Source organism: Cornus florida, unplaced genomic scaffold (assembly GCF_030987335.1).
Source record: "Cornus florida cultivar Cherokee Brave unplaced genomic scaffold, ASM3098733v1 CherokeeBrave_3.0.0_Hap2_Chr07, whole genome shotgun sequence".
NCBI lineage: Eukaryota > Viridiplantae > Streptophyta > Magnoliopsida > Cornales > Cornaceae > Cornus > Cornus florida.
In genome coordinates, this window is record NW_026775577.1 from 1782738 (window position 1) to 1803822 (window position 21085).

General features: G+C 39.7%; 3 protein-coding genes across 3 annotated transcripts; all 3 read left to right on the forward strand.

Annotated features, from left to right (window-relative positions):
• The first annotated feature begins 606 nt into the window (after positions 1-606).
• Positions 607-2116, forward strand: LOC132267525 (uncharacterized). The gene is made up of 3 exons (XM_059768680.1): positions 607-1212; positions 1313-1634; positions 1752-2116. Exons 1-3 carry the CDS (start codon positions 607-609, stop codon positions 2114-2116), a joined length of 1293 nt encoding a protein of 430 aa, XP_059624663.1.
• A 1560-nt stretch (positions 2117-3676) lies between these two features.
• Positions 3677-4921, forward strand: LOC132267529 (uncharacterized). Its single transcript, XM_059768684.1, has 2 exons — positions 3677-3897; positions 4204-4921. The coding sequence occupies exons 1-2, from the start codon at positions 3677-3679 to the stop codon at positions 4919-4921; spliced, it is 939 nt and encodes a 312-aa protein (XP_059624667.1).
• Positions 4922-11734: 6813 nt separating this feature from the next.
• Positions 11735-14937, forward strand: LOC132315693 (uncharacterized). Its single transcript, XM_059814044.1, has 2 exons — positions 11735-13610; positions 13698-14937. Exons 1-2 carry the CDS (start codon positions 11850-11852, stop codon positions 14481-14483), a joined length of 2547 nt encoding a protein of 848 aa, XP_059670027.1. The 5' UTR covers positions 11735-11849; the 3' UTR covers positions 14484-14937.
• The last annotated feature ends 6148 nt before the right edge of the window (positions 14938-21085 follow it).

Consider the following 21085-nt stretch of genomic DNA (forward strand, 5'->3'; position numbering starts at 1 on the left):
TCAACCAGAAAGCGCAGTGTCCATGAAAGGTTAGGCCATCAGCCTAGACAGAATCACGAAGAAATCAATCGATCAATATTTAGTGAAAATGGGCCGAGGGCAGTGAGAATCATTCGGTCATCGGTGGCCGATAGAGTTCTGCCAGAACAACATTTTTATCCTAGTTTCAAAAGGAAACCAACAATTCAGTCAGAAATATGGGTTCAAAAAGGAGAAGAATCTAGCCGTGTAAGAACGGTTAGACCTCCTTTGGTTGGCCATGGCAGATGGACTCGAGTAAGTCACCCAAAGTTTCCTAAGCAGCCTCCTACACGTACCCAAAAAAGGAGGATGCAAAGGAAAAATGCAGAACTCAAAAGGAAAGAAGACAAGATCGACCATGATCAACTAGAAAGGAAAAATGAACCAGTGGTGGCTGAAGACATGGAGGTCGCTACATCATTTGAGAATAATGCATGCTTTTATGAAGAAAAAGATGATCAGCCCGACCAGGATCCAAAACACGCGGCCAAGTACAGAATTCGTTTTGGTTCTCTCCCGGATAAGGTAAATTGTAACATGGTATTTGTTTTGCCTTCTGTGTTTGAAGCAAGGATATAACCAACGATGAACAGGGATGTTGAGTCAGCCAAGCAGGAAGAAAAGGCTGAATCTTCAGAAATTAAGAACGATTCGACAAGTTCATCGGCCGGGATAGGATTGATCTCTCAGGATCAGCCATCTAAGGCCGATAAAATCATTTTTGAAAAACCACCTTTGTCCATGACACAGCAGTTGAGGCCGTTGTATGTTAAAGTATGGGTTGAGGGTCAGCCAATCAATAGGGTTTTGGTTGACAATGGTTCGGTGGTGAATGTCATTCCATCAACTACTTTGAAGAAATTGGGTAAAACCATGGATGATGTAGTTCCAACCGACGTGGCCATCAGTGGTTTTAATGGAGGATCTAGTAACACTAAAGGTATTCTACCTTTGGAAATTACTATTGGCGGTAAGACATCCTTTACGGCTTTCTTTATCATTGATTCAACCGCGGCCTATAATCTCCTTTTAGGCCGAGATTGGATTCATCCTAACATGTGCATCCCATCAACCTTGCATCAAATGTTGATTTTTTGGGATGGAAATGAGGTAAAAATTGTTGAGGCCGATAATAAACCCTTTATAGCTAGGGTGTATTCGGCTGAGGCTGCTCTTTATGATGAAACTGTTGTACCTATCAAATATGTTGGCATTAACAGGATGGGACGACCAGCAGCAGCAACAATGAAGAAGAATTTAATTAATGCTGATATTAAAGAATTATTGGCAGAAGCAGCTCGGCCGAAAATTGATATTTTCAGGTCGACCATCAAGGACATTGAAGATGTTACTGATGGATCACAAAACCAATGAAGAAAAGAAGCGGCAAGCTTTCAGGGCCGCTTGCATAAGACTGAAAGCATATCTGGCTGAGAAGAGACTGGCCAGAGAAGAACAGCTATATGAAGAGGTATCGGCCAGCACGGCCGATATAATTGAAGAAGGTTTCGAAAAGCTGGATGCAATCCAACTTGAAGATTTGGAGTCAGCCCCTTCCAGGATGGAAGATAATAAAGTAGAGGTGCAATATCCTTTATTGGAAATAAATGTTGGTACTAATAAAGATAATCGGCCATTATTTGTTAGTGCTTTGCTTGAGCCTAAATTCCAGGCCGATTTGATTAAATTATTAAATGAATATAAGGATTGCTTTGCTTGGAGTTATGAAGAGATGCCTGGCCTGTCTAGAAAATTGGTAGAACATAGATTACCGATCAAGAAAGATTTTCAGCCATATAAACAACCACCAAGAAGGATGTCTTCGGAAGTAATGCTCAAAATTAAAGAAGAAATTGAGAGACTTCTTAAGGCAGGATTTATTCGAACAGTTAGGTATGTTGAATGGCTTTCTAATGTTGTTCCGGTAACGAAGAAGAATGGCAAACTTAGAGTTTGTGTGGATTTTTGCAATTTAAATAATGCCACTCCAAAAGATGAATATCCAATGCCTGTGGCCGATCAACTTATTGATTCGGCCGCTAAGCATGAAATATTGTCTTTTATGGACGGCCATTCAGGTTATAATCAAATCTAGTTAGCCGAGGAAGATGTTCATAAAACGACTTTTAGATGTCCTGGGCCAATTGGTACTTTTGAGTGGATTGTGATGCCATTTGGCCTAAAAAATGCTGGGGCTACTTATCAAAGGGCAATGAATTCTATCTTTCATGATATGATTGGCCGATTCATGGAAATTTATATAGATGATGTAGTTGTGAAATCATCGGCCAAGAGACAGCATTTGGAACACTTGAAAAGGGCCTTTGAAAGGATGAGGGTCCACAAATTGAAAATGAACCCATTGAAGTGTGCATTTGGAGTTTCAGTCGGGAATTTCTTGGGGTTCTTGGTACACAAACGAGGTATTGAAGTTGATCAGAACAAGGTCAAAGCTATTATAAATGCTAGGGCCCCAGCCAACAAAAAACAAGTGCAAAGGTTCCTCGGCCAGGTAGGTTTTCTTAGAAGATTCATTTCTAACCATGCTGGCCGAGTGCATGTCTTTTCGACTTTAGTAAAATTAAAGTCACATGAGAAATTTCATTGGGACGAATCCCATCAGAAGGCTTTTGACAAAATAAAAGAGTATTTGGCAAACCCCCCGGTTGTAATGCCTCCAAGAAAGAAGTGGCCATTAAAGCTTTATTTATCGGCCGCAGAAGAATCAATTGGTAGTATGCTCGCACAAGACAATGAACATGGAAAGGAGCAGGCTGTCTACTACCTGAGTAGAGTACTAACTGATGTAGAATGCAGATATTCCTCAATTGAGAAGCTTTGTTTATCTTTGTACTATTCGGCCATGAAGTTAAGAGTATACATGCGGCCTGTTGATGTTTACATTCTTTGTCAGACTAACGTGATCAAGTATATGCTATCAAGGCCATTGATCACTGGCCGAATAGGTAAGTGGGCTTTGGCTTTGATGGAATTCAATTTTATCTACGTCCCACAAAAATCAGTAAAAGGAAGGGTTCTGGCTGATTTTTTGGCCGATCGTCCTTTAACTGATATTGATCCATGGGTTTATAATGAATTGGAGTCATCAGCTATATTCTTAACTCCTTGGATCTTGATGTTTGATGGATCAAGCACGGCTGATGGAGCAGGAGCAGGTATTGTTATTATTTTGCCAGCTGGCAGAAAGGCTTCATTCTCTTTCTTTTTAGATTTTAAATGTTCAAATAATCAGGCCGAATATGAAGCGCTTATAATCGGCCTGGAGATTTTAATTGAAATGGCTGTTAGAGATGTAAAGATTTTGGGAGATTCAAACTTAGTCCTTAGCCAAATTTCTGAAGATTTTAAGTGCCTAAGTTGGCAATTAAGGCCGTTTCATTCTCTGGCCACTTCATTAATTAATCAATTTGATAATGTTCAACTTAAGTTCTGGCCGAGAGGGCAGAATAAGGAGGCCAACAGCATGGCCCAAGCAGCCTCAGGAATAAGAGTACCAGTCGGAATAGAAGATCAGTTGATAAAGATAACACGAAGATCTTTGCCATGGGCCGAATTGAGAAATACTATGTTGTTTGATACTTGGACAATTGATGTAGAAGATTTGGCCGACGATGACTAGAGGTTACCATTTATAATGTTTCTTCGAAATCCAAACATCAAGGCTGATAGAAGTATTAAAAGAAAAGCGATCAACTTTGTGCTTCTAGATGGGGATCTATACAGAAAAGGGTTAGAAGATGGGCTCTTACTACAATGCATAAGCAAGGAGGAATCACTTCAGGTTATGGCCGAGGTACATGAGGGCAGCTGTGGGGCTCGCCAAGCTGGGATTAAAATGAGATGGTTGATTCGCAGGTATGGATATTATTGGCCAAGAATGAGGAAAGATTGCATAGATTACTCAAAAGGTTGTCAAGCTTGTCAAAGACACGGGCCGATTCAAAATGTACCAGCAAAAGAATTACAACCAATAATCAAACTTTGGCCATTCAGAGGTTGGGGCCTTGACCTTATTGGTAAAATTAATCCACCATCAAGCGAAGGCCATCACTAGGTGATTGTTGCCACAGATTATTTTACTAAATGGGTTGAGGCTAAGGCTTGCAAAGCGGTTGATCAGCAAACAGTGATTAATTTCATGGAACAAAATATCATCCACAGATTTGGGATTCCAGAAACACTTGTTTCAGACAATGCAACAGTATTTAGGGCAACTGATGTACTACAATTCGGCCACAACATGAATATTCATATGTCAGCCTCTACGCCATACTATGCTCAAGCAAATGGCCAGGCCGAATCATCAAACAAAATTTTAATAGAGATCATTGAAAAAATGATCAAAGATAAGCCAAGAAGGTGGCATGAGACTTTGTCTGAAGCTTTATGGGCTTATAGGAACTCAAAAAGAATAGGCACAGGAGTTACACCATACATGTTAACTTATGGTCATGATGTTGTTCTGCCTATGGAGATGAAGGTTAAATCAGCCAGAGTTGCTTTTCAAAATAATCTAACTCCAGCTGATTATACTCAAGCAATGTTGGTAGAATTGGAAGATTTGGATGAAGTTAGAAGGGATGCCTTGGATCATATCATAGCTCACAAGAAGAAGGTGATGAGGATCCACAACAAGAGGGTAAAACCTAAGTCTTTTGCTGAAGAAGATTTGGTTTGGAAAGTTGTTTTGCCAGTGGGTAAAGTCGATAGGAAATATGGGAAGTGGTCCCAAAAATGGGAAGGGCCATACTTAGTCCATCAAGTCTTAAGTGGAGGAGCATATAGGCTGAAGTATTTCAGTGGCCGATTACATGACTATCCCATTAATGGCAAGTACCTCAAGAGGTACGTACCGGCAATCTTTGAAAGGGAAAATTAGTGTTAGCCAGTACTAATGGCTGACCATGTGTACCTTTATGTAATAAAAATCGGCCTATTTTTCTAGGCTGATTTGGCTATTTTAATAAAAATTTTCTCGCTAAAATGTTGATACTTGTTTGGAGTAACAAAAGAGGCCATTTATTCATTGAAGTGTAAAAGATTACATCATTTAAAGATCATACACTAAGATGGCCACAAAAGGAAGCTAATATAAAAAAAATTCATATGCTTGCAAATTTTTCCTTGAAATCGGCTCAAATAACTAAGGACCGATTGAAGGCCACCATGGCCTGCCTCTTTGACTCTTCCAATTGAGGTAATTCTCCACGAAGATTTGCATGCTCGTGAGCAAGGTCTTGAGCTTCAAACTGCAATGTGGCAGCTTCAGCAGACAAGATGGCCTTACGAGCATGGATCTGGTCGATCTCTTTCTGAAGGACATGTTCTCTTTCCTCAAGGCCGATGAACTCTGTATTCACTCTTTCAAAGGAGGAAGCTTGAATTAACAATTGGTTAGCAAGGGTATCCTTCCTGTTTTTACTCTTGTTGAATTGGTTGATTGCTTCATTGGCTTGGAAAATATCATCGGTCAGAGTTGGTAGTTGGCCTTTAAAGGTAGCAATAGTGGCTTGAAGATCAACCGGAAAGTCTGGGTACTGGCTGAGTGTAGAAAACACTGCTGTGAGCTCACTTTCAAAATTAGGAAGATCAGCAGCATCTCTTTTCAAAATCTCAAGTAAAGATTTTTTGGTCTCTTCTAAGGATTATATAGGGATATTGGCTGAAGTGACTGGGGTGGCTCCAGAAGATTCACTTTCTTTCTCTTCGGTCACTGAAGCCACCACATCCTTAAAGAAATTGCTCAAGGCCAGTAGAGATGAAACAGGAGCTTTTTGTAGAGGAAATAAAGGAACAATTTGAGTTTTCTCATACATCACCTGACAAAATGAGGAAAGATTAGATCTTAATTTTTTTTTTTGGGATATGAGATAGTCAATACCTTAGATGATTCGGCTATGTCTGTCACTAAGAGTGGCTGATGACTAGTTTCTGGAGGAGGAAATTCTGGCTAAACCGCTGTGCTATCTCCCTGGGATAAAGTTTTAGCAGGAGTAACTTGAACATTGAAGGGCACCTCAATGGGATCATGAAAATCCTTCAGAGGGCTGAAATTTCTAACTGGGCTATAGACCAAGTCAAGAAGAGGAGATTGCTGCAAAAGAGAAGAAATTAAGGACCATATTAATTGAAAAGTTTGGAAATTTCAAGTATAGTTATCTTTACCTCTTTTTCATCTGAGGAATGATCAGAAGGAGTGTCAGCCACATTAATTATGGGATCATCGGCCATGTCTTCTGTAGGATGTGGGTTTTCTAAATTTTCTTCCACTTCGTGTTTCTTACGTTTGCTCAATCTTGTTTTTTTTAAAGTGCCATGAGCAGTTGTTTTCTTTCTTTTTCCCTGGAGATGGAAGCTTTATTAAAGTTTGTCTCGGCCAATAATAGTTGTGGCCGAGAATTGGAAATCAATATTGGCTAAATATTTTAATAATTGGGCCGATATGATTATCTTTGTATGTTAATAGATAAAACTTTTACCTTTGGAGGAATTGGAGGAACATCAGGGATGATGGCTGATTCAGTTATTGAAGGCTGAGGAGGTTGGCTGGAGGAAATTTCATCATCTTAGGGCTCAACGTTTTCTGGATTAGGCGAGGCTGATAAAGTTCCACTGTCTGAATCTGCAAAAAAAAAAGGGGGGGGGGGGGGTAAGAGAAATTCAATTAAAAGTTTTTAATATATATATACAAGTAAAGGAAGATCGTACCTTTGAGAAGGCTGGCAGTGGCTTTGGCCTTAGATTTTCTCTCTTTATTGGTCCTTGTTGGAGCATCTGCTGGCTGAGAGAAAGGGAGTTTCTTGGCCGTTTATTTTTTATCTTTGGGAGGATCTTTTTGAGGCATTTTCTTTGGAGTAACGGCCCGGGAAATTATGAATGCCCCTTCAAAGGCCACAGATATGAACTTAAAAGATTCCAATATTTTAACAACAAGTGACTGGCTATCAGCCGTCTTTGTAGAAGTAATGTAAGAAGACCACCATTGATCAAAACTAGAATCTGAGGCTGGGTTTTTGATGAAGGGTTGGAATTGGAATCCGGCTTGCAGATTTGAGAACCGGGAGGACACGTTCTTTACATAGGAGTCATCTGGAAATACCACACGCCTATGGAAGTTTTTGTTGAAAGAGAAATAAGGGGGCATGGGGATCATTTGAGTCAGACCAAATTGCCTAGCAAGTTGGTTTGGATTGTAGAACTCAACTCCAACTTTTGAGTTTACTGTGCCTAGAGGGCCAGTGTTGAAGTGAAGGTCTCTTGAAAGTAAGAAACTAACCCACATGGCCGAATGCTTATCAGCTGATTTTTTGGTAGACACTCCTTGAGGAGGAGTCAGCCATCGAGGTGCTTGTGAGCAATGAGAAAATGGAAGGAATTGGCTGATAGTCCTCTGTTCACAACCGGAGTAAAAGAAATTGAAGCAATCTCCAAACGAATGGGATTTAGGTACGGCCGATGCGTAACTTACAGAAAGTAATGGGTCATTGGCTGAAGGCCTCACCACAGGTCCGAGCTCAGGAAAGTACACTTGAAGCCAAATTTGAAATAACCAGAGGGGACCACCATAGTGTCCGAAGTTGGAGGTAAGCAAGTCATCCCTCTATATAAATGAGAAAGCACCAAGGGGGCAAGAGCAAGGTGTTTACCTCTTGAAAGGGCAACGGCCACATGAATGAAATCCTTTATGACTTGAAAGGCCGGTACGCATAAAAGAAACTTGTTCAGCCAGGCCAACAAGAAGGCAATATGTTCAGTATCATTCACAGGGACGCGAGGATCCATGGTGTAAGTTAAGTATTTGCCATAAGAGGATTCAGATGACTTGGTTCCAGTTTGCTTTGAAGGGAAGATGAAAGGAGAATCCTCTTCTACCAATAAGGTACTTACATCAATCCCAAAGGGTTTGAGGCCGGTTAGATAGCACACGTCTTGAATGGTTGGAGCCATCATGCCACACTTCAAGTGTAAGGAGTTGGTGGTGGTCGACCAATTAAACATGGCTGCTATCATCAAGGCTCTGTCTTGGGCGATGTTAGTTTTACTTAGCTGAATGGCATCATGTATGCCACAATCCTTCCATATTTCTCCCTTCACAGCTCCAACCCGGTCGACCCAATTGATCCAAGCATCATTTGGGCTATGCCATGTTCTAAAATGAAAGTGTGGCAAACTGCCATTTTCATTAGGAGGGAAGGTTTGAAGGAATGGAAGAACGTCGGCCGAAGGATAGAAAGGTGAGATTGATGAAGGAGCTTCGTCAAGGAAAGCAGGACCTAAGCCTTTGAAATCAGTACGAAGATCGATAAGGGTATTGAGACAGTATTTGTAAGGAGATAGAGTTTTTAGGGATTTTTCTATGATGTTGCCATGAGTTGAAGGATCGGAAGGTTGAGGGATAGAGGTGGAATCAGTTGATTTAGTTTTCTTAGGAGCCATAGAGGACGTCAGGAACGATTTTGCCGAGAAAGAATTTCAGAGATAGAAAGTTTAAGGGAAGAAGAATGATTTTAGGGATTAGAGGGCATCAAGCTAAATACTTGCTGGATGTAATAGCAGATTAGTGTAGTCTTTAATTGGGAAAGATAACCATTAAAGCAGGTGGTTGGGAAAAGGATTTATTACCAAAATTTGAATTACAATTTTAGGCCGATTCAAATTTCAAACGCTTCGTATCATAAGTGATAAAAGCATTTGAAATTCAGGGGGCATTTGTTGGCACCAAAACTTGGCAGCCACTTCAGCAGCGACGTGGACCAATGGGAAGCCGATAAGTGTTGAGCATGTCCAAGAATGGTCGGCCAATGGAGAAATAGTAGGAGAAGATTTAGGAGGATATCTATATATTCAGCCACCTCACCAAAAGGGTTGTTACTAAACAACTGAGACTTGTATTAATTTCAAAAGGAAATTTCATTAGAAATAGAACATTGGAAGAGGTTGGCTAAGGTGACATAATTAAGTTCCTAAAAAATAGGGATTTAGTTATGAGAAAGGAAATTGAATCCTTATGGAAATGAAATTCAAAAAGAAGGGGCAGCCACGTGAGTGTATGGGTCAAGGCTATAAATGGTCTTCCAGCCATTTAAGGGAAATATTTCAGTCAAGCTTGAAGAAAGAAGTTGCTAAAAATCAGCAACTTACTAGCAATCTTCCAGCAGCTTTCTACCGACTTCTTAGCAATCAATATTTTCTTCAACAAAGGTATTCTATTTGAAGCAAGACGAAACAAGAGGAGAAGAGACGTGAAAGAATACTGGAATACGACCTATTTTCAGCAACAAAGTAAAGCAAATCAAGGAAAAGAGAGATTTCAGTAAAGACTTTCCCATTGAAACTGGAGCATCGATATTGAAGGCGAGGAATGTTGGGCCGTAGCTCAGTTTGAATTTCAAAAGAAAATGATTGAAGCAAAAGAGATTTTCTAGCAATTAATTAGGAAAATAAGTTGAGATAGAACTTCTATAAATAGAAGTATTGTACTCCGTTTCCAATTCGTTCAGCACCACCACAAAACATGCATTTCAACTAAAAATGTTTTCAATTGACTCTACGTCATTTTTTCCTATCAATTTCTTTATTTCAATTTAATGGCAATTGATTAGATCATTGTCAACTATTTCAATTCAGCCATTTACTTTCTTTCAATTTCAATTATGCCAATTTTAATTACGCAATTTTAGTTAAGCTTTCAATTCAATGGCAATTGATTAAATTCTTGCCATTGAATCGTAGTGACAATTGATTAAATTCTTGTCATTACTTGGCTGATGGCAATTGATTAAATTCTTGCTATCACGTTTCAGTGGCGATCGATTAAATTCTTGCCATTGTGTTTGGCTGATGGCGATTGATTAAGTTCTCGCCATCACGTTCGGCCGGCGATCGATTAAGTTCTTGCCGCCTGTCTTCACTCGGCCATTCCATCCGTTCAAACATTCATCAGCCGTTGCATTTCTTTAGACACTCTAAAAAGTCCTTGCTACAAACAAGGCATAAAAGAACCTTGGTGGAAGTTCTTACTAGTCTCTCTCCCACACAATCGCTTGAGAGTCAGCCATCGGAAAAAGGGATAGGCTGGTGTTCAATTACATATTTTGGGTATTTTGTACAAATACTCTGACACGCCCGCGAAGAGTCCATCGACCGGCGTAGGGAACAAAAACCGTGCGAACACGCTAATAAATTTTAGATAAAGCTCATTTCAATCATCCATCCAGAATCATAGCAACCAGGAGTGGTATATTTCACTCAAACACCATCACAATCTACCAAGAAGACATGAAGCCATTTGAATATCGAAAAACATGAACATAATTTAAACCATATCACAGAGTTCAACATCATCAACATCATCGTTTTTAATAAAACACTATATTAATACACATTTAGCAGGTTTGAATTCTCAACCTTGTCATAAAATAAAGTACTACATAAAGAACATAACTAAAAATGCCAAGGAATATCAACAAAATCAATTGCAATGCAAATTAAAAGTCTAAGAAAATTCTTTTGCAAAAGACAAAAACTAAAACAGAACGACACAGTAAACCTCCTTCCTATAATTATGTAAAATAAGCTTGGAATTGGGTTTGACCTTTGACCACCCCACATATTGTGTCATATACCCATAAATGAGCCTATGTATAAATAGAGAGAGAAAGATACTCCCACATTTGGATCCACTCTCACTTCCTTTTACTGGGTTTTTTTCCATCCTGTCTGTATTTTCCATTTTCTCTTTTGTTCCGCTGTCTGGTTTTCTTCAATCTTGTCTGTATTTTCCATTTTCTCACTTCACAGCCTAAAATGGTTGTTTATCAGTAGAAACAAGTGGTATTGCATTTTACTAATAGATACTATGGATCATGATAATTACTGTACATCAAGACTGAGCTACCCAAAATGGTTGCATTCTGATAGGAATTCTTTTAGAACTAAGATCGATCGAGTAATTCTATTACGGGACCATTGGCATAAGTGGTATGACCTATCATTCTCGACCAGAAGGCAAGGGTTTGAGCTCCACATGTAGTATATTTCATTTGAACATGATCACAATATGATAACATGACATGAAAATGGTATTTAAATATTAAAAAACAGAAACCAAAAAGAAAGAAAGAGGAAAAAAAAAACATTAGATAGATAACTAAATCTAAGAACATAATTCAACACGCTCATTTTTACAATAAACAAGTCATTTTTTAATTATTTGAAATTTTCTACATGAATCTCATTTTTTTCATTTCAGATATGATCATTTTATGTACATAAAAAGTAAAAAAAATAATTATTTTCACCACCGTATGAATGAATCCATGATCCGTGTGGTAAAAAATTATATTTAGTTGTTTTTTAATCTACAGTGATTGAATTTAGAAAAGTTGACCAAAAATTAATATTTTGGATATAAAAATATAATTTATTAATTTTTATTATATTGATCTGTATTCTATTTTCTTTAAATTTGTTTATTATCATGTCATGTGGTATATTTGTATTGTGTATTTGTACTTCCTAACGATAACTTATTGGTAATTAAGTATGTATTTGCTTCAACTTATTGATTTAGAAAATACACAAAAATAAATAAATGAATCAATCAACAAGAAATTTATGAATGACAACTGACAAGACAAACAGACCAACTACCAAGAGATACTTACAGAAAGCATCTCCAAGTTGGCAGACGCACAGTGACAGAGTAGGACCCTCCTTCTCTCTTCTCTGTATTTTTCCTTTTCCACTTCTGTTTCTCTGATTCCTTTGGCCGTTATTCATTTTTTCTTTCCACCCTCTTTCCATCCATGCCGGTTAAACTCTTGACCGGCTCCGATGGTCCTGTTCCTGATCAGCCCCCTCCGCCGTCGGAGTTGGGCCGAGCTCCAAACCTTGAAAATGGCGACCAGTTTTGGGACAAAGTCACCACTTATCCCGAATCCTCCATCAACACAGACGCCGAACCCCTACTGTTGGAACCTGAAATAGAGGCGAGCGAGACCACTGCTCATCATCAATTGCCAGCTTCTTCCATTCCTCGTCTTTTGATTGAAGGAGGAGATTCCCCATACTACTTTCTCCAATACACAAGTACTGCTGCTACTACCAATACCAGTCGTCCAGGAGAATCTGACTGGGTATTTTGGTCACGATATATACTCGACAATGAGGCTTATCGTGACATTCTCAATAAGGTTAATATCTATAAACCCGTTCAACTTTTTTCATCTCTGACGGTTCAGATTGATCAAGCAAACCTAGGTGTGCTCCTTTCAAGGTGGTGCAGCGAGACTCACACATTTGTGGCTTCTTGGGGTGAGTTCTCACCTTCTTTGGAAGATGTCTGTGAATTATTCTATCTTCCCGTCTTCGGCATAGCTAACGGACCATCCAAAGAGGACCAGGAAATTGTTGAGGCCTTGCGTAGCGCCGCCACAGAGGCGGCACAATGGGGCTCACGCTTCCAAGGCTCTGTTCTTCTGTATTCACCTTCTACGTGTTTGTCAAAATACCCAACTCATGCCCAGTGGCTAAGACACTTCTTCCGAGATTATGAACCAATTTCTAATGAGATTGGTTCTCCCCGTAGAAGTGTCACAGGGCCTCAATATGGAAAACGGTATGAGCTAGCTGCGTTCTTATCTTACTGGTTAGATAGGTTTATTTTTGAAGGCAAACCCGATGGTGCAATTAACCAGAGAGTGTTCCCTTTGGCTGCCGTTCTCTCTCGTGGCCGCACATTGCCTCTTGCCCCCATGTTTCTTGGTACTTTATACTACAGGTTGGATATGCTGAAGCAAGATTGTGCTCGGTCTCTCGGTCGCTATGAAGTCACTACTTATGTTTCTTGTTCATTCTTGACTTTGTTTCTGTTTGAGCGCTTCCCAAGCTATGCCCCTCCTCCCAAAACCTTTTGCGAAAAAGATGAAAATGGCAAGACTCGGAGCCTTAGTCGTGCATTGAGGTGGACCAACCTCACCACTCCCTGTAAATTGGGCGACTATATTGATGGATTTGAAAACTTCTGTGCCCGTCCCTATGGTGTTAAGCTAGACGGCATTGTTTTTCCAAGGATTTGTGGGGGTCCTGAAGATGTTGTGGCAGTGCTGAAGGATGACTTCAACTTCAAAACTTTGAAGTTCATTGCAATTGTCTGCAAATGTGTTCTTCCCTACATAACTGAGACTGGAAAAGGAGCTGTTGCGTACAATCCTACAAGGATTGCTCGCCAATTTGGATATGACCAAGGTGTACCAGAGTCTACCAGTTGCCAAGGATCATATACTTCCAGCTGCGCTAGATTTCGCAGTAGTCACAAACTTGTACTTAGTCAATATCCTGCTAGCTTCACTATGCCTTCATGTAAACGCCAAGGTAGGTACACTGCACACTTCCGTAAGTATTGGGCTAAGATTTTGAAGTTGTTTGCCTTTCCTTCGGGCTCTCCTCAACCATTGGAAGCAGTCCCTATATTCGAAGATGACGTTTCCTTGAAAGCTCCACAAAAGCGCAAAAGGCAACCTCCATTGATCAACCGTAGGCCACCCAAGTGGAAGCGCATGAGAGTGGTATTACTTAATTTTCCCTTTTCACAATCTTTGTCTGCTTATCGTTTGTGTTTGTTTTTAGCCACTTACTCTAGTTCCTACTTATAGGTCCCCAAGCCCATCAAGATCCAAGATAGTGCTAGTAATAGGCACTTAAACTCGGAGGACATCAACTTGAATGCGCCAGAAGCTGAAAATATAAATGTAGCCCCCGCTACAGCTTCATCAGCAGGTGCTTCACTACCCAACACCAGTCTTACGCCGCCCCTTCCTCCACCTCCAAAGGAGAACATTGGCATTAACGAATTAGTGCAGTGGCACGGTTATAAATGTAGGTTCCGTAGCATTCCGTACCTTGATTGCATATTTCACACATATCCGGAGACTTTTGATAGTTTTAGAGTGAAAAGTGCATATTTTCAGAGGGTGTACTTGGATGCCCTTGCGAGTCTCATCAAATCTATTGAAGAAAAAAGCATTAGCCAAATTCCTATGCATAATATCAATCTGGCTAGAGATCTAATAATGGATTGCAAATCTGTGGGGTTGGATCTATCATGGCTGGAACTGAAGTACGCAGATGCTACAGCTAGACTTACCGTCCATGGTCTTAACCAAGAATCTGCCCGGATTTCAGCGGAATTGCAACAGAATAATATGTATGCTACGCAACTCCGTCGCTATTTGGCAGCAAAGGAAGCAAAAACTGCTTCTCTTACAGCCAGGTGCAAGGAATTGGCCAAGAAAATCTCTTTTCACAAAACTCTTATTGATTCTAATCTTAGTTCTGAAGATAATGTTTTGAAAGACTTATTAACTGATGATCCACACCCGGAAAACTTAAACACGGGGGGTTTAGCATCAACTACCCGCCAAGTGCAACTAACCAATTGATAATTTGATACCACATCACAAAACCTCTGCAGCTTTTGGGACACTCTTGGCCTTTCCCTGGACTTGCAGCCCTCTCTTTTTTGACGAGCCTTTGAGAGCTTGTGTTTTGATGGCATGTAAGTATGTTAACTTATGATAGAAATGGCTAGGATACTTGGAAGCATTCTAGCTAGATCACTTGCTACTCTTTTGTAATGTGTTTAGTGTGTGTAGCTGTGTATAAACAACTTGTGATGTAACTTTTGATGGAAATGGCTAGGAGATTTAGAAGCAGTGTAGCTCACTTACTGCTCTTTTGTAATGTGTTTTATGTATAAACAACTTGTGATTGTTCAATGAATCATCCATTGTCTCTATCCAACATCTGAGAATACCCCATGATAACTTTTTTCTTTCTATGATTTAGCTAAATTAGTTTAGGTTGAGTTTGCATCAACTTAAGTAGACAACCATGTTGTTTTTCTCTTTTAGTTTTTTTTTTTTTTTTTTTTTTTTCTCTTTTTTTTTTTTTTTTTTTGCATACCTGCAATGTATATTAGAATAATATGGGAAAATAGTTTGCAAATTCATTTGAAGTGAATCACAAATAACACAAATAGGATGGAAGGAAATAATCCACTAATTATTATAGGAAATTATAGCTGAATGCCCAACACCTATGTGACACTAATACCCAAGAACTGAGAGAGTTTTCTTATATACTTGCTTCATGTCAGAACCTGAAACCAATTTTTGCATCTCTCAATCTATTATTGAGCCTATCACTAAAATATAAATTTAATCACAAGAAAAATATGGCACATATTGCAAGTATAGGCTTACATAGAAAGAAGTATAACACAAGCATTTTATAAGCATTCTGAGCAAATGATTGCATCTTTAGAGAATGATCTGAATCAAACAGCTCCAAGCTAACTGGGGCAGCTCGGAAATGGTAACTGCTGATCTGCCTGTGCTGTTTGCAAGTTGAAAGGTTTCGTCTTTCAATTGATAATAGGTACTACTGTCAACCCTTCAGGTATCTGATATATTTATTCATGCCAGAGAATTTGATAAATTTAGTACCCAGCTATACGGAAGATTGGAAGTTCAAGAGTTGCTCCTAGTTCTTCAAAGGCACCTAAAGAATGTGTGACTCCTCTAAAAACTCCAACTGTGGTGTCTCTTTTTCCTCTACCCTGCTTTCTGTTCCTGAATACTATTTCCTATACATTCCTTAAAATGAGGATTTTTGTCATGAATGCAAATATTAATTTCTTTTCTCACCTGCAGGCGTCTGTGAATGGAGTAACAAAGCACAATACTTTAGCAACACCTAGTTCAGAAAATATGAGGTAACTGGTTTAAAATATTCATCCAAGAATCCATAGAAAATAAGTCTCACGTTTTCAACTAATGGTGCTTGTGTTTTGAATGGTCTCTCGCTAACATGAACATATTTTTGTCACATCTACACTTACAGGGGTAGAACACCACTTGATCCCTCATTCTCACAAAGCAAAACAACTGGACTAAATTGGCACATCCTATCTGCAGTGTAAGTAGCTTTGTAACTCTCTAATATCACAAATTGTTCAGAGCGTTCAATTGGTAGAGCACTAGAGAAACTATGATGTAGGATGATCCAGTGAACTTAAGGGAACTACTTTGAAAATATATACCAATGTGATAGTTCAGCATACAGCGCAATTGGTAAGAAATTAGAATCCAGCATATTTTTAAGGATCTAACTAGGAGGCCTACTAAGCTCCAGAAATCAAATAAATTATAATTATCATTTTCGTAAACTTTTCTTGTATCATTTGTGGATAACAATGAGAACATAGTGTCCATGTGTTCATCTGGTTGGAGAGTTGACACGTCTGATGCGTGGATACATATCCGTGCCTGACACACGTACCCGAGTCCATGTAACATAGCCTATAATAGTTATGACAAACAGAAGATAGACAAATACCCATCAATTGTAGATTCAAAAGGGAGGGGATTTTGTTCTGAAGGACAAAACAAGTTGTCAAGCATGCTGCAGGTCTACTTTGATTCCATCAAACTTTATACCACTGCCTTTTAGGTTGATTACCTCTCAAATTCTTCCGAGTTGATTTGAATAACAAGATGCCAAGTTTCCATAGAACTTGATCTGCTCCTTGATGGATCTTAATAGTTAAAACCTAATCCAAATTAATTCAGCCTCGCTAGATAAGAATCGAGGTTTCAACCATTTGTTTCCTTGCATAATGTCATTAACACTTGCATTCTTGGAAAGACCATCTCACCGCCTATACCCAAAAGCTTGAATCAAAGTTGACCCCTTCCACCAAGAACAACTTAAATGGTTGACCATCCCCTATTTTAAAAAGGATATTGGGTATTAAATGTTATCTACTATCTGGTAGATTCTTCCACAACATAGAGAATTTACTGCTACACGTACAGCTCCATATTGATGGAGTAGCAGCCCTCAAAGATTGGAACCAAGCAATCCACAACCTGTCTTTACCCTGAATAAAGTCCCACAATAGAGAAGTTTTAGTAGCTTTATTAATATTACTTAACTTCCTGATGCCAAAACTACCTTCTGATCTAGGTTTGCTAACCTGAATCCACTTCATTAGATGTATTTTCTTTGCATTTTCTCTGCTCCCCCAGATGAAGGACTTCATCATCTTATCAATCATAGCAGAAGTGTAGGCAGGAATCCTGAAAGCGTAGCACCAATAATAGAAAAAGGAGGATATGACTGTCTTAACCAATTCCACCCTTCCTGCAGGAGACAAGTTAAAAGAGTTCCAGCTGCTAAACTTAGCTGTAATTTTAACCATAAACTCAGAACAGTCAGAGTGTTTTATTCTTCTGTCCACCATGGGCAACCCCAAGTATTTCATAGGAAGCTCACACAACTTCATCTTCAAAAAATTCTTCAGAGTTCTTGGTCTCTTGACAGCAGCAGAGAAGAAAACTTGGCTTTTCTCAAAACTCACAGCCAAACCAGAAATTGAGTGAAAATCCTGCAGCACTTGGTTTATGCATTTAGTTGTACTAATGTCTGCCTTTGAGACTAATATGAGATCATGTGCAAAGAAACAGTGACAGAACTGCAAACCACTCTTCTGAATTACCTTGCACAACTGAAATTTCCCATCCTCGAACCATTTTCTGCAATTGACTGGAGAATAATTCAGTTACCAATGTAAACAACAACGTGGAGAGAGGACATCCCTGTCTCAATCCTTTTTGAGGCTGAAACCTGCAGGAGACCCATTCACTTATATAGAGAACCACGCTGAACCAAGACAACCCCTAACTCAAACGATCCATTTCCTTCTGAATCCATAAGTTTGAAGAATAGAAAACAGGAAAGGCCATGACAAAGAGTCATGGGTGGGCCTTTTTCAAGTCAATCTTGCTGGCCATTGTTGGTTTCAATTTTGAAGACTTGAACCCCCTAACTAGCTCATTGATTATGCTAACATTATCACGCAGCTTCCTCCCCGAAAGCATTTTTCCCCCTTCCCACAATTTTCCCCAGAACAGCACCAAGTCTCAAGGCCATGGACAGCACCAAGCCTTTAGCTTCATACAAAATTGTTCTTTTTAATTCCCCACTTCCATGAATGCACTTTAGTGTTAACCAGAAGCTTGAGCTATTCGATAGGGTGTCTATTACTTTAAAATTTATGTCTTCTAACATCTAGGTGCTAATGTTGTTCTCAGTTGACAACTCTGCTGTATAAAGTCAAAAAATCCTTTTATATACCCTCACATTTCTGGCACTGAAAACTCATCGAAAACTTATGCTATCCTTGGTGGTGGTCAGAATTATCATTGATGATTTTCATTATATTATCTCCTTCCTTCTTTCTTGTAGACTCCATTGACGCGGCCTCAGACACCCAAGCTAGGAAGAAAGCCAAGTTCCAGCACAATGCAAAGCTCTCTGGCTTGCCAGACGCCTTTGCACAGTACCAAACATGCCACGAAAAAGAATAGTTGATTCCCAACTCATTCTCTCACATCGACTTCACAGCCTAAAATGATTATTTATGAGAGCAGATCCCCAGATGTTCAGCAGTGATCTGAAAAAACAACTGGTATTGAATTTCAGGCTACTTCTAGGGCAAAATGGTCTTGGAAATTTTTCAGTGCTAAAAGCTACAATGACGAGTAAATAACATGGAGGCTGAACTCCATAGTAGAATTCCCATTTGAAAATAAGAGCGAAGTCATTGTTTTCACGTCTTCGTTCAGCATTAATATGTTATCGTTCAGAAGATTTGGAAATATTGTAAAATTTATTTGCTTTGCAACTCAAAGGAGCAGCAATATGTGTAGAAATTATAGAACTTAAAAAGGATAGTTTGCTATGCTGATTTTTTTTTAGATAAAAGTTCATTTCAATCATCCATCCAGATTGCTAATATCACCCTGTGCTTTTAGAATAAGATCCATTCTCAAAGAGGAGGACAGAGTTCAAGCTCCGGGAGTGGTATATTTCACTCAAACAAGATCAAAATCTGCCAAGAAGATAACATGAAGCCATTTGAATTTTGAAAAACATGAACATAATTAAGCCTTATCATAGTGTTCAACATGATCAGTTTTCATAAAACTATATATATGTATAATATATTTGAAAGTCCAAATATATATATACACACACACACACACATACCTATCAGCACTCCGCTCAATTAAAGAAGTCTTGAAGATTCTTTTGTAAAAGACAAAACACAAAAATAGAAAGAAATTAATGTCATACAGAAGCCCACTGTAAACCTCCTTCTTGTAAGTATGTAAAATAAGCTTGGAATTGGGATTGACCTTTGACCCCCACATATTGTGTATAGTGTGTCCCATATATAAGAGCCTCTATAGAGAGAGAGACACTCCCACATTTGGAGCCACTTTCACTTCCTTTTTACTGGCTTTCTTCTCTTATCTCTGTACTATCCGTTTTCTCTTTTGTTCCTCTGACTTTGACTTTCTTTACTAGTTTTCTTCTCTCTTTTCTATATTTTCCATTTTCTCTTTTGTTCCTCTGACTTTAACTTGGTTTTCTTCTCTCTTCTCAGTATTTTCCATTTTCTCTGTTGTTCCTTTGACTTTCACTTCCCTTTTGCCTTTCCACCCTGTGTCTATCCATGCCGGACAAACTCTTGACCGCCTCCTCCGATGGCCTTGTTCCTGACCCACTCACCAACACCAACAGTACCAAACCCCTACTGTTGGAACCTGAAATAGAGCTCAGCCAGACCGCTGATCATTTGCTAGCTTCTTCCATTCCCCGTCTTTTGATTGAAAGAGGAGATTTTCCGTCCTCCGTCGAGTACACGAGTCATACTGGTCCAGGTTCTGGTTGGCTAGTTTGGTCCCTGTACATCCTCGGCAATGAGCATTATCGTGACATTCTCACCAGGGCTAATATCCTTCAAGCGGTCCGCCTTTGTTCATTTTTGACTGTTAAGCTCGATCAAGCGAGTCTAGCTGTGCTCCTTTCGAGGTGGAGTTGCCACACTCACACTTTTGTAGCTTCTTGGGGAGAGTTTGCACCTTCTTTGGAAGATGTCTGTGTATTATTCCATCTTCCGATGTTCGGCTCAGCTGATTCTGATCTCTCCGTGGTATCGGAAGAGGACCAGGAAATAGTTGAGGCTTTGCGTAGCGCGGCCACAGAGGCTGCACAATGTGGCTCACGCTTCCAAGGCTCTGTTCTTCTGGATTCGCCGCCTCAATGTTCATCATCAAAAAGCCCAACTCATGCCCAATGGTATAGACACTTCTTCCGAGATGATGAACCAATTTCTTCTAATGCTCAACAACATTCCCGTAGAAGTGTCACAGGGCCTGAGTATGGAAAACATTATGAGCTCGCGGGCTTCTTATCTTATTGGTTAGACAGCTTTATTTTTGGAGGCAAACCTGAAGGTGGCATTAGCAAGAGTGTGTTCCCTTTGGCCGCGGTTCTCTCTCGTGGCTATGCATTGCCTCTTGCCCCCATGTTTTTGGGTACATTGTACTATAGGCTGGATATGCAGCTCAGGGAAGATCTGGTTGGATCCCTCGGTGGCTATGAAATGACTAGTTATTATATATTCTTGACTTTGTTTCTGTATGAGCACTTCCAAAACTACGCCCCTCGTCCCAAGACCTTCTGTAAAGAAGCCGGAATCTGCTACAGTCACGCAATGAGATGGATTGACCTCACTAGTACCTGTAATTTGGGCGGCTATATTGATGAATTTGAAAATTTTTGTGCCCGTCCTTATGCTGTTAACCACGACGGCATTCTTCTTCCAAGCTTTTGTGGGGGTCCTGAAGATGCCGTGGTAGTGTTGAAGGATGAGTTCAACATCAAAACTTTAATGTTCATTGCAATTGTGACCAAGCGTGCTCTTCCCTGCATAACTGAGACCGGAGAGGGAGCAATGGCCTACAACACTTGTAGGATTGCTCGCCAATTTGGATATGACCAAGGTGTACCTGCAGGGCCTAGCAGTTTCCAAGGATCATATACTTCCAGCTGTGCTAGATTTCGCTGTAGTCGTGAACTCATGCTTTGTCAATATCCTTCTAACTTCACTATGCCCTCATGTAAACGTCAA